The sequence below is a fragment of the Phytophthora infestans genome, genomic scaffold (assembly GCF_000142945.1).
Source record: "Phytophthora infestans T30-4 supercont1.1 genomic scaffold, whole genome shotgun sequence".
NCBI classification, from domain to species: domain Eukaryota; phylum Oomycota; class Peronosporomycetes; order Peronosporales; family Peronosporaceae; genus Phytophthora; species Phytophthora infestans.
The window spans coordinates 1,287,626-1,299,476 of NW_003303758.1; the positions used below are offsets into that span (position 1 = coordinate 1,287,626).

An 11,851-nucleotide genomic window follows, 5' to 3' on the forward strand; every position below is an offset into this window, starting at 1 on the left:
ATTAAGTACTCGGGATACAACCTTGGACATATGTAGAAGCACTTTAAGGAGGAGATCTGCAGCTGCATATATAATCCATATTTTGTCTAGAAACTACACTATTTAATCACCCCAAAAATCGAAAAACCGTGCACGGAAATACGCGCATTTCTAGCAGCATAAAATAAAGCCCCTTGACATATAATCAATACCACTGCTACAAAAAAACTAAATTGTCAAATAAAGAATCCAAAATGACACGACATAGAAAATAATTAAGAACATCAAAACAAAATCCTCTCCCAACTCCCAGACAAGCATGCAACGCCGCATCGTCCGCCCAGTCGATCGCAATCCCGGGATTCTATATACCCCTCACCTCCATCCGCTGCACCCATTCAGAGTCTTTCTCGTCAGTTCGCATGATCGGATTGGACAGCATGGTATGAATTCACAATTAAGAACTTACCAGCAAAAATGGCCGAGTATCGCTTGAACTGCTTACTTGTCTGGTCCGAAAAAGAATTAAGAGTTCTTTAAATCGAAGATAACTTCGGTCGTACAGCTCCAACAGAAGGGTGGTTGAGCTAGTTTAAAAGCGTAGCGTCAGCACAATTTTTCATATGAACAATTTTCCCGCCAATTTTGCCAATGCCTGACCATTGGAACTATCACTTTACGGAGGGGTGGAGCTTTTTTTCGCTTTGACGTCAAAAATAATCAGAATTAAAATTAAACATATACTAGAAAAAGCGCAAACTGAGCTTAATCTAGTGGTATATCACTAAAATCAATTGAATCCATTTTCGCGTCAATTACTCTCAATCCGTGTGCATACAAATCCTCATACGAACTCATTTTAACTAATCATACCCATTTCAAAATGGACATTGACCAATCACACATGCGAGGTTTTTTATAGAAAAACCTAACTGTTAATTATTTTTTGGACCGGAGAAGTACTTCGTTGACGGCAAATTAATGACTGCAGCGGCTTAAAGTCAAACAGCCTCACCTCAGGTTATTACTTGTCAAATTTGACAGGGTCTTAGCATGTTAGCTTGGGCGACAGGGGCGAGCTGTACAACGCGTCATGGGTCCATGGAATTAAATCTTGTACGTATTTTTTAAATAACAGAATACAACGGCCACACCCTTAATTATTACCGTAAAAAATACAGTACTAGGGCTACTCGTAGGCTGGGAAAGGCTAACCAGAGACAATGCAAAAATAGTGTTTTTTTAGCAGCAACTTAATAACAAGAGGTGTTATGCACGAGAAATGACTGAGTGCTGATGAGGAGCGTTAATTAAATTTTTATGGAGATATAGACGTGAATTTTACTAACAAACTGTAGGTACTAAAGTAGTAGTACCGCACCACTTTTAATTTTTCTTCCATAAAGTACCTTGCTTATTGTTTAGTTTATTCATGACATCTTATTGTGCACGAATAATGTGTCGTGTTGTTTAAAAGTTGACTGTAGTACTGGCGACATTTTCGAAACAAATTCTAAGTATCATGCATACAAACGAGGCGCATTTAAGGGTTACAGACACGTAAATACCATAAACACCGTCCGTTTAGGGACTCAACACTGCATTTTCTCAAATAACACCCAAGTATAGCCAGGGCATCCCTGTAGCACCCAACGACTTGCTAGCAGTTTTCAATTGTTCGATTCTCTGCATATAATTGCTAGCTCAGAATATTCACCTCATTCGACGATGAGCGCGCAATTCATCGATGCGTCGGTACAGCTTCTCGATCGGGTATAATATGGCCCTCGCAAGTACGACCTGCAGAAGATCAAGTCTCGCATCCCGTACCGAAAGGACCGATACATGCTGGGCCCGTTCTCATGGGCGCGTGTGATGGATTTGATGGCACCAGCACTGATGTTCATTTGCTCGTGTGATTCGGTGGCAGGGGTACTGCTGGAAATGCGCCAGGAACCCAGGTGCGGCTTGCATGTAACCCACACGCAGTCCATATGTACCCCACGTGTAACCGCGGTTCAGTGACCGTTTTCGGCCGCCGCTCCACCTGGATGGTGAGTCCGGGACAGCACGGTTGGATGTGAGATGAACAGGTAAGGTGCCACGAGTAGCTAGAAATCTTCTCTCACTTCTCAATATACAAGCTGACCAACACTGCATTACCTGCTTTCAGGTTATGAGCCCAAGAACAACGCACAAGGTCGGCAGGAGCTCCGCTCCGACAACCCCGAAGGCCAAGGTCGCCAAGGATGACGACGACGGCCAGTACGGGGGTAGTGAGGCAGTCAAAGATCCGCCCAAGTCGGAAGACCCGCAGGAGAAGCTGCTGGGCCTCCTCATGGGCGTCGCGGAGCGCTTGGAGCGCCTGGAGGCCTCCGAGCTGCGGCAGGAGGAGCACCACAGGCGCCCCTCGCACGAGTCGAGCGTTTTTGAGTCGGCGATCGGACTCGGGAGGCCCATGGACCGGCGCGCGTTGGACAAGACCCCGCCGCCGCGCGACTAGCTCGTGTCGCCCGGCACGTACTTCGGCGCAAAGCAGAACGGGCACGGCCAAGAGGCGGCTGCAAACGTCGAGATGGCGCAAGCGCCGCGGCCGGCCTTGCCGCAGCACTTCGTGCCGCCGCCGGTCTACAGGCAGCCCATGCAGCCGCCAGCCATGCCTATGAACGGCTTCATGCGCGTGCCTGACACGCGGCAGCGCAAGCTCGCCATCCGGTCCTTCGATAGGAAGGAGCTCTACAAGGGCCTTGGGAGCGGGTTCCTCTCCTGGAGGACGCGCTTCGTGCGGCAGATTGGCTTCGCGGAGCGCGCGAGCGGGTTCCAGTGGTCCGAGGAGATCAAGGTGGACGTCCTCGGCCACCACCTCACCGGCATGGCCGAGAGGTACTACAACCAGCAGGTTGAGGGCTGTTGGCGGGAGAGCCCGACGCTGGAGCACGCGATGCAGCGGCTGCTGCACACGTTCGCCACTAAGATTACCCCGGCGCAGAGCATGAAGATCTTCACCGCCCCCAAGAGCGCCAAGCGCAGCTGGACCGAGCACTACCTGTACTTGGTGGCGGTCAGCGAGGCGTGCGGAGGTGCAGAGAATCTGGTGCTGGACAACATCGTCCACTACGCCGAGCCTGGGATGCGCGTGTCAATGCTGTCGCGGCTGAACCTCAGCCGAACGGACTACCTCCGACAGGCGGAGGAGCTGGCCCACTTCGCCCAGTCGACGGAGATCCAGCTCCGCACGAAGCACATCGGCCAAGACGTCGTTAATGACGTCCACGAGGAGCGGGTGGACACCCGCAAGTGCTTCGGGTGCGGCAAGCAGGGCCACTTGAAGGCCGCGTGCCCGTCGAGGAAGAAGAGGGGGAACCAGGGCCAGGGCGGCGACGCGGACTACGTGCTCATGGTGGGCAACAACGAGTCGGACAAGGGCCACTGGATCCTGGACACGGGGTCGAGCAGGCACCTCGTGAACGACGTGAACCTGCTCGAGGACGCGGAGGACTTTGAGAGCCAGTGCGTCGCCGCGGACGGCGGAACTCTGAAGGTAACGAAGTGTGGCAGCGTGATGCTGGAGACCACGGCCATGGGCAGGAAAACCAAGGTGAAGTTGCTCGACGTGCAGTACGCCGATAACCTCATTAGGAACATAATCTCGTACGGCTTGCTGGAGAAGAAGGGCTTCAGGATGGAGTACCGAGGCCCGCATCGCGTGATAGCGGCGACGTCAGACAAGGGGTCCGCGGTGTTGGACGTGCACCGGCGCAACAACGTGCTGGTGGTGCACACCACACACCAAGAGAGCGGTCGCAGCGCCGGAGACGTGCTGATGGCTGCGTTGGCGGAGGCCCAGGAAGGTGTCGAATCAGACGTGCAGACTGGGACGCTTATGGAGTTCCACCGCAGACTCGGCCACCTAAACTACGACACCATCGTGAAGATCGCGAAGGACCCGGCCTCGGGGATCGCTCTCACGGACCACAAGCGCGACAACTGCCTGACCTGCGCGCAGGGCAAGCAGACCAAGAACGTGCAGTCGCGCAAGGACACGGGCGCCAACTCGCCCACCGACGTCATCGGCGGCGTGATCTGCTCGGATCTGAAGGGGCCCGTAACGCCCAGGGACAGGCGGGGGAACCGCTACATGGTCAACTTCGTCGACCACCGGACGAACTACTGCCGCATCTTCCTGGCCAAGACCAAGGATGTGGCGGCGCTGAAGTTCAAGCACTTCATGGCTTTCTTTGAGCGCCAGTCCAACTGCCGCACCCACGTCCTGCGCACGGACGGCGGAGGAGAGTACAAGCCCCTGGACATCTTCTGCGAGCAGACCGGCATCGCGCGCCAGATCAGCGAGCCCAGGAACCAGGCCAGCAACGGCAAGGCCGAGCGCATGCACCGCACCATCATGAACATGGTGCGGAGCATGGTGTTCGCGTGCGGGCTGCCACTGAGCTTCTGGGGCGACTCCGCAGAGTACGCCGCGTACATTCTGAACCGGAGCCCGAGCAAGGGCAACCCAGGGGCCAAGTCACCGCTGCAGATGCTCACCAAGCGCACGCCCGACATCAGCGACATCGTGGCTTTCGGGTCGCCGTGCACAGTACACCGTGACGCCAAGAACAAGTCGTTGGGCGACCGCGGCAAGCGGGCCCTGATCATCGGCAAGAGCGACGAGATGAAGGGATACAAAGTGTACCTCCCCAAGGACAGGGTGGTCGCGGTGACGCAACACGTGCGGAACGTGGAGACGCTCACGGCCATCCAGAACGAGCAGCTCAGGCGCGTACACCTCCAGGACTTGGAGGAGACGAAGGAGGAAGAGACCAGCGTGGACCCACAGAGCGCGGCAGCGGCCGCGAAGACCAAGGGCAAAGGCCAGGCGAAGAGCCGCTGGACGTGCAAGATGTACCAGACGCGGTCGGCCTCGCGGAAGGCGGCGTCACTGGCGAACAGCGGCGACAGCGAAGGTGTGGCGACCCCCGACGTGGTGAACAGCGTGCGGGGGGCCGACCCGAAGAACTACTGGGAGGCCATGAAGAGCCCGCTAAAGGGCGAGTGGACCATGGCGATGGTAGAAGAGCTGAAGGCGCTAGAGGAAAACGGTGTGTGGACGGTCGAGGTGCCGCCAGTCGGCAGCCACGTGCTGCACACGAAGTGGGTCTTCAAGACCAAGACCGATGCCGACGGCGCCATCGAGCGTTTCAAGGCCCGCCTGGTGGCCTGCGGCAACGAGAAGCTGTACGGCATCGACTACAACCTCACGTTCGCCGCAGTCATAGAGCTGAGCACCGTCAAAGTGATCCTGGTATTCGCGCGGCGCTGGCGCGTGCCGGCCAGGCATGGGGACATCCCCAACGCGTACGTGAAGGCCGAGAAGGAGCAGCACTTGGTGATCTACATGGCCATTCCCAAAGGCATGGTCGTGCCCGAGGAGGTGCTGCGCGCGTGCGGCGTGAACAGCTACAAGAAACTCGCGCTACGGTTGAAGAAGTCGCTGTACGGCCTCAAGCAGGCCGGAAGGCTGTGGAGCCAGCTGCTTCACGCCAGGTTGGTGGAGCTGGGCTTTACGCGCTGCATCACAGACATGTGTCTCTACCACAAGCGCGACGGCAACGATATGACCATCGTGGGCGTGTACGTGGACGACCTGCTGGTCACCGCGTCCAAACCGGACCTGGTCGAGGACTTCTTCGTGGCCATGAACATCCTGTCCATCAAGGATTTGGGCAAGGTAAACAAGTTCCTCGGGATGCGCGTGCACCTTGACGAGGAGGACGGCTACAGCCAAGACCAACAAGCCGCCATCGAGGAGCTGCTGGAGCAGTTCGGGCTGGCGGACGCGAACGGCGTCAAGACACCCATCGGCGAAGAGGCCAATGACGCCGAGCCCCAAGAGCTACAGCTGCTGCCGAGTGTCAGCGCCAAGAGAGAGCCCACGATTCGGAGTTTCCAGTCGCTGGTCGGCAGCTTGCTCTGGATCGCCCGGTGCACCAGGCCTGACATCAGCTTCGCGGTGCACAAGGCGACCAGGCACACGCACCAGCCGCGGACGAGCGACTGAAGGCTCGCGAAGCGGATCGCGCGGTACTTGAAGGCCACCAAGACCCTCAAGCTCCGCATGGACGTCGGCGCGTCCGACGGGGGTCGTGTCCAAGTGGAGAGCTGGAGCGACGCGGACTTCGCGGCCGACAAGGGCGACCGGAAGTCGGTGACCGGAGGCGTGGTCACGATGGACGGAGCGATCGTCCACTGGGTGTGCAAGAAGCAGACGGGTGTGTCACTGTCCACCATGGAGGCCGAGTTCACGTCGGCCTCCCACGTCGGACGCGAGCTGCTTGGGCTACGAGAGCTGGTGCGCGAGCTGCTTGGGCTACGAGAGCTGGTGCGCGAGCTGCACCACGTGGTCTCCGAGCCCATGCACATGCACATGGACAACCAGGCCGCCATTAAGCAGTTGAAGTCCGAGGATAGCATGGCGAGCGCCAAGCACGTCGACATCCGGATCAAGTTCATATGCGACTACACACGGAAGGGCATCGTGGAGCCCACGTACGTCGAGTCGCGCCTGATGACAGCGGATCTCCTGACCAAGTCCTTCCCGGCGCCCAGGATGGCGGAGCTGCACCAGATCGTCAAGCTGACGTAGGCGACGGCCGAGGAGGAGTGTTGGAAATGCGCCAGGAACCCAGGTGCGGCTTGCATGTAACCCACACGCAGTCCATATGTACCCCACGTGTAACCGCGGTTCAGTGACCGTTTTCGGCCGCCGCTCCACCTGGATGGTGAGTCCGAGACAGCACGGTTGGATGTGAGATGAACAGGTAAGGTGCCACGAGTAGCTAGAAATCTTCTCTCACTTCTCAATATACAAGCTGACCAACACTGCATTACCTGCTTTTAGGTACGTGGGTAAACACGTATTCCTAACGACCCCCAGCACCGTTTTGATATTCTGGGAATGACCAATATTCGGGAGTTCGTGGAGGAAGGTGCAAAGGAGGAGCAAGAACGAAGCAGTCTGCCCGTCGGGCCAGTACAGCGTACACCTGCCGAACTACTACTCCAAGCTCGTATTTCCGCACAACGAGGCCTATGTATGTAGATCTGAATACTGGCTTCAATTGGGAAATCGTGAGTCCCCCATACAGGTTGGCCACGGACGTGTGATTTCGTACCTGCCCCCGTGCGCGAAGACGACCTTCAAGATTTGGGTGGTATTTCCTCCGGTTTCTAAGGCGACCACATCCTTCAACTACGGGAACAAGGAGGACACTTTAAAATAGGATGCTGAGTACGCCTGGAGGTTCGGTGCTTATCCAACGCCCCGGCGATATCGTGTGTTTAAATAAATTGGTTTTTTACTCGGTACATCTCGTCTACCAGAAGGGCACTGCTGAAGAAGACAAATGGGGCGGCGTTTTTGGCGAGGTTGTGGTTTGTGAAGTGGGCCGCGTTGCGTCGTTTCGATGCCACCAAGCTGGCAACAGGAAGCAAAAAGGGTTATGTTGGATCGCGGGAGTCTCTGCTAACAGCGTACTGTACGATGGAGGGACGTGTTTATGACCAAGCCAAACTTTCGAGTGTGAGAAAAGGCTATTCTACAAAAAGATGAGGTTAGTAGCAAAGTCGGAGAACTGTTTCGATGTATAGGTAATTTTCAAAGTACTACTGCTTAAACTTCTACTAGCTATATTTTGTCAAATTTTAGATCTAAAAAAGGAGTTAGTGATTGGGTTAGCTGGGTGGTATTGCTAAAAGATTGATAGTAAGGGAAAGTCCTGATCCCCTCGAGCATTACTGGCTGCTACTTTTGTTATAGAACTTTGACCATTGGCCAAAATAATCTGCTGAGTGAGCGTCTTCGGGGCAAGAGTGCTGGTGGTGGTCTGGTGGTATCACAATCACAATAACGAGTATCGGTCGGAGCGACATGAATTTCTGGAGTGCTGATAGTATACTTTTGGTGTTTTGTCAACAAAGACTGGTGTACACAGTACTCTCTCAACATTCACCCATTATATATTGCGACCGTTTTACGTACAGCTGTATGAAGTTGTTAATCTAAAGCTATTACGGTAGTAGCCAAAGTATGTTTTCGAACACGTTTACCGAGGGTCTGTGATCGTGGTAAGTTTAAATATCGAGCACGCGCTTCTGAAAGTCGCGCTCTTTTTTTAGGACAGCCCTGACTTGGGCTGAGCTGGTAAAAGCGCGGGGTTTGTGAGCAATGAGCAATGATTGATTGTGCCTTGATTCAAGTTGAAGCTCAAAATATCGTTCGTCGTATTTATGGGTGCAATACGCTTAAGAGTAATTAACTATGGTGTTCATTACTAACCCCTTTCGCGCCAAATCGAGCCAAAACAAATGCCGCCCGTGGCCAACATTTAGTCTAGTATAGCAAGTTGACCATGGTAGGGGGGGGGCTGATGTGTGCACATTTCTGAAGCTCGAGCGAGGAAATCTTAAAAAAAATATCTAAGGAGGTATCTATGGTGATCCTTTCAAAAGATGACCCCCGATAGACATTGTATCAAGTTTTAAGTTTGACAGTATTATAAAGGGATTTACAAAAAGCAAGACTAAGCTTACCGAAATAAATTCCTATCAAGTACGATAAGATAGCACGATATGTGGGCTAGGTTCATCTGTACATGTACGGATGTACAAGGATACTAGCACGGTAACAATGTTTTACCGACTGGTACATGTAGCTGGATTTATATAATAATATATTCCTTACATTAAAATAAAAAAGGGTTGATCCGTAATTAACGGTAGAATAAATAGCTGAAAATTGACAGCCCAGTTATTGAACATAAACTCTTAGACCACACAAAACAAAATGGTACTTACAAACCTAAGTACGACTCGCGATTTAAGCACTCTGAGCGAAAGCGGGGCGTCTCCTCTACCTCTTGAGCCCTTATAAGCTACAGAATGCTTAAGACTGAAGAAGTTGTAGACGCTCAAAAAAAATATCTCCATTTACACCCCCCCCCCCCCCCGAAATGACGATACATTTAGAACTCAATATTTTATAAAGTTAAAAAATCAAGTGCTTTTTAAAAGCCCTTCTTAAAAGCCATTGATTAAGGGTATTATAGTTTTACAGTTTTTTCGTTGGAAGTTTACGCCAAATGTCGCAGTTCCGATTAAGTGCGAAAATAAAATGGTCAAATTTAGGCTCGATTATCTCGATAACTCTAAATGGTTCGTAAGTATCATTTTGTTTTGCGTAGTCTTATACGCGCTTTGTTTGCGATATCGCTGCGGCGAAAACCGGGTGACCTACACTAAGCTGTTGCTCGACGCCACAACTCACAGCTTATGCGTCACTGCAGAGTCTGCCAGGCAGACTAGCAGTCATTGTATTTTGAGAGTCGCTATTATGCCAGACAAAAAATGCAAAAATAAATTGTCAAGTGAATTTTGAGTCCCTCGTACGTTTATATTTGTATACTCCTATACTAAGTTTTCCCGCCACTCACGCCACACATTTCGGGGGCACTCCATTTAGAGATTAAGCAATGAATCGGCGCCAGCCTGCCCGCGCGTCGAAGAAGCGACCCTCAGAGGGACCCTCAGAGGAGGCCTACAGCGACGGCAGCGAGCATAACGGCTCGGACGCAAGCTGGGAGGACGACTCCATCGTATCCAGTAGCTCCAGTGCGGCGACGTGGAGTGTTGAGAATTCAAGCGTGAATGATACGCCTGGCGAGAGAACAAGTGGAGGTACAAGCGGTGATGGATGCACAGAAGGCTGTGCAGAATTAGTTGAAACGCAGTTTCAGTCCTGGGAAGCCTTTCACTCGTATCTAGACGAGTACCAGAAGCAGACTTACCAGGTAAGAACATTGTTGACACGTTACAGAGTGAATCCCTTTATTGCGATGCAGGAGTTCAACTTGACAGCTACAACTGTGGAGTGTACGTTCTGCCTGCATTCGAAACGTTCTGTAGTGGAGAAAGCACAGGTGAATTGCGTAAGAAGGGACTGCAGTACCAGTGTTATCGCTACTTGCAGATGTGCATGTAAAGCAGTATACTTTGTTTAGCTTCAATTATATAGCTGCTGTCAAACACATTGCATTGGAAACATTACAGAAAGGCTGGATTCGTTCTTGCGGTTAACCTCGGCCTTGAGGATGACTTCGCTTTTGAGGATGACTTCGCTCTAAAAACACTAAGTGCTCGTATACAGGATTATACATCCTATACGAGGAGGGGTGAATTTCTTCGTCGGTCACTATCGGACAGTCGGTGGTCGGTCGGTCACAAATGGCTCGTCCTCGTTCCTTTCAGTCGGTCACAATAACGCCTGCCTTGTATTTTTCAGCATCAGTGGCATAAATAACGGACAAGAATCGAGATTACCAGAAAATAAGTTACTATAGGGTAAACATAATCAATACTTAAGTATAATTGTTTTTTTGAATTCCTGGATATGTGGGCTCCAAGAAGTCTAGTTTTGAAGCAGCGCTTCGTTAATACCTGAATTGTCCGACCTTCGACCCTATCGGACAGGTACCACAATAGTGGTACATGAAGTGTAAAAAAGCCAGCGAACTTTATTTGACAAGTATAGTAATTTTGTGTAATCATTATGTTAGGAGGAAGATAGGCAAGATTTGTCGTTTTGTACTGAATCTGTAGAGAGCCTGTTGTGTCTAGCTTATAGAATCGCCTAAAGCGGCCTGTGGGCTGAGAAAATAAAAAAAAGCTGAAAACAAGTAAATTACACTAGAGAGTCATGTGCTCTCTAGCAGGCAAATAATAAAATGAAGCCGAACTTGACAATTATCCGGATAAATTGACTATCCGGATACTATTTGGACATCGACAACCAGTCACTACTGAACGCATTTCATTGGGCAACCATTTTTCAATGAAATTCTGCCGTTTGGCAGGCCAGAATCTCTCTATCAGTCGGCGATACAATGCCACGCATAGACCACGTCGTTCCCGACAATAAGGTCGAGGCCTCACTCGCTCTTTTTCGACGCTACTGCGCAGACCTTAGGATGGCCCTCTCAAATTGCACTGCTGCATTCAGCGTGTGCACTCGGCGCCACGTCAGCCCCCCCCCCCTCCAACCTCCCAATACGACAGTGTAGCTCAATGGATAGAGCACAGGGTCTTGCCCTGAGAATTTTAGTTCGACTCCAACCGCTGTTATTCTGTGGCTTGTTATATTGTTGTTCGCCTGGATTGTTAACTACCTCGAGTACGTCCTGTGTGTATCCAGGGGCGAGATCCCTAATTGCCGCGGTCTGGAGCAGGCGCTGGTGGCGCTCAATCTTGCTGTCAGGACTCCCGCGCGATGGCGAGTGCGGAGGTGCTTGAGGACGGCGGCTGGCCCGCGCGATGTGATCTTCTGCTCGGCTAAAAATGCAAGGACTGCTTTCTCCGCCCGTTTGGCCAAGTCGAGAACCTGATCGCGGTAGCAATGCGCTGTCGTGTCAAGTTCGAAGCCGTCGTCCAAGAAGCGTTTCATGAAGGCCACAAGCAGCTTGGCGTCCGACTTCTGCTGCTTTGAGATGGGTGTTTGCCACATCCTTGGCTCTTACGCGCACCAAGCGAACCACGTAGCATGAAGGTGAGTGACTGAAGATCTGCGTTGCTTCTTCTTGGGTTCACTGACAGTTTCTTCTGCAGTGTGTATGTGGTGGCGCTTGTGTGTAGGCTTCATAGGATCGTTGTTCAGCTTGCCTCAAGAGCGTCTATGCGCTGATCTTGGCGTTGGGTGTGCTCGATTAAATGGTTAATTACAGCGGCTTGGTGTCGAATTGTCTTCTGGTCCCTGGTTGCTTAAGTATGCATGGCGACTAGCAGAGCTGCGTTGGGCTTAGATGTGACGACATGATTATGATTC

General features: G+C 52.1%; 1 protein-coding gene and 1 non-coding gene across 2 annotated transcripts; one reads left to right on the top strand and one right to left on the bottom strand.

Moving 5' to 3' along the window:
- Nucleotides 1-5,978: 5,978 nt before the first annotated feature.
- Nucleotides 5,979-6,450, bottom strand: PITG_00198 (uncharacterized protein; the record flags this gene model as incomplete). Its single annotated transcript, XM_002908777.1, has 3 exons — nucleotides 5,979-6,063; nucleotides 6,149-6,337; nucleotides 6,410-6,450. 3 exons carry the CDS (start codon nucleotides 6,448-6,450, stop codon nucleotides 5,979-5,981), a joined length of 315 nt encoding a protein of 104 aa, XP_002908823.1.
- A 4,633-nt stretch (nucleotides 6,451-11,083) lies between these two features.
- PITG_25461 lies at nucleotides 11,084-11,154 on the top strand. Its single transcript has one exon. It is a non-coding gene; the product is annotated as a tRNA-Lys (tRNA).
- Nucleotides 11,155-11,851: the final 697 nt, after the last annotated feature.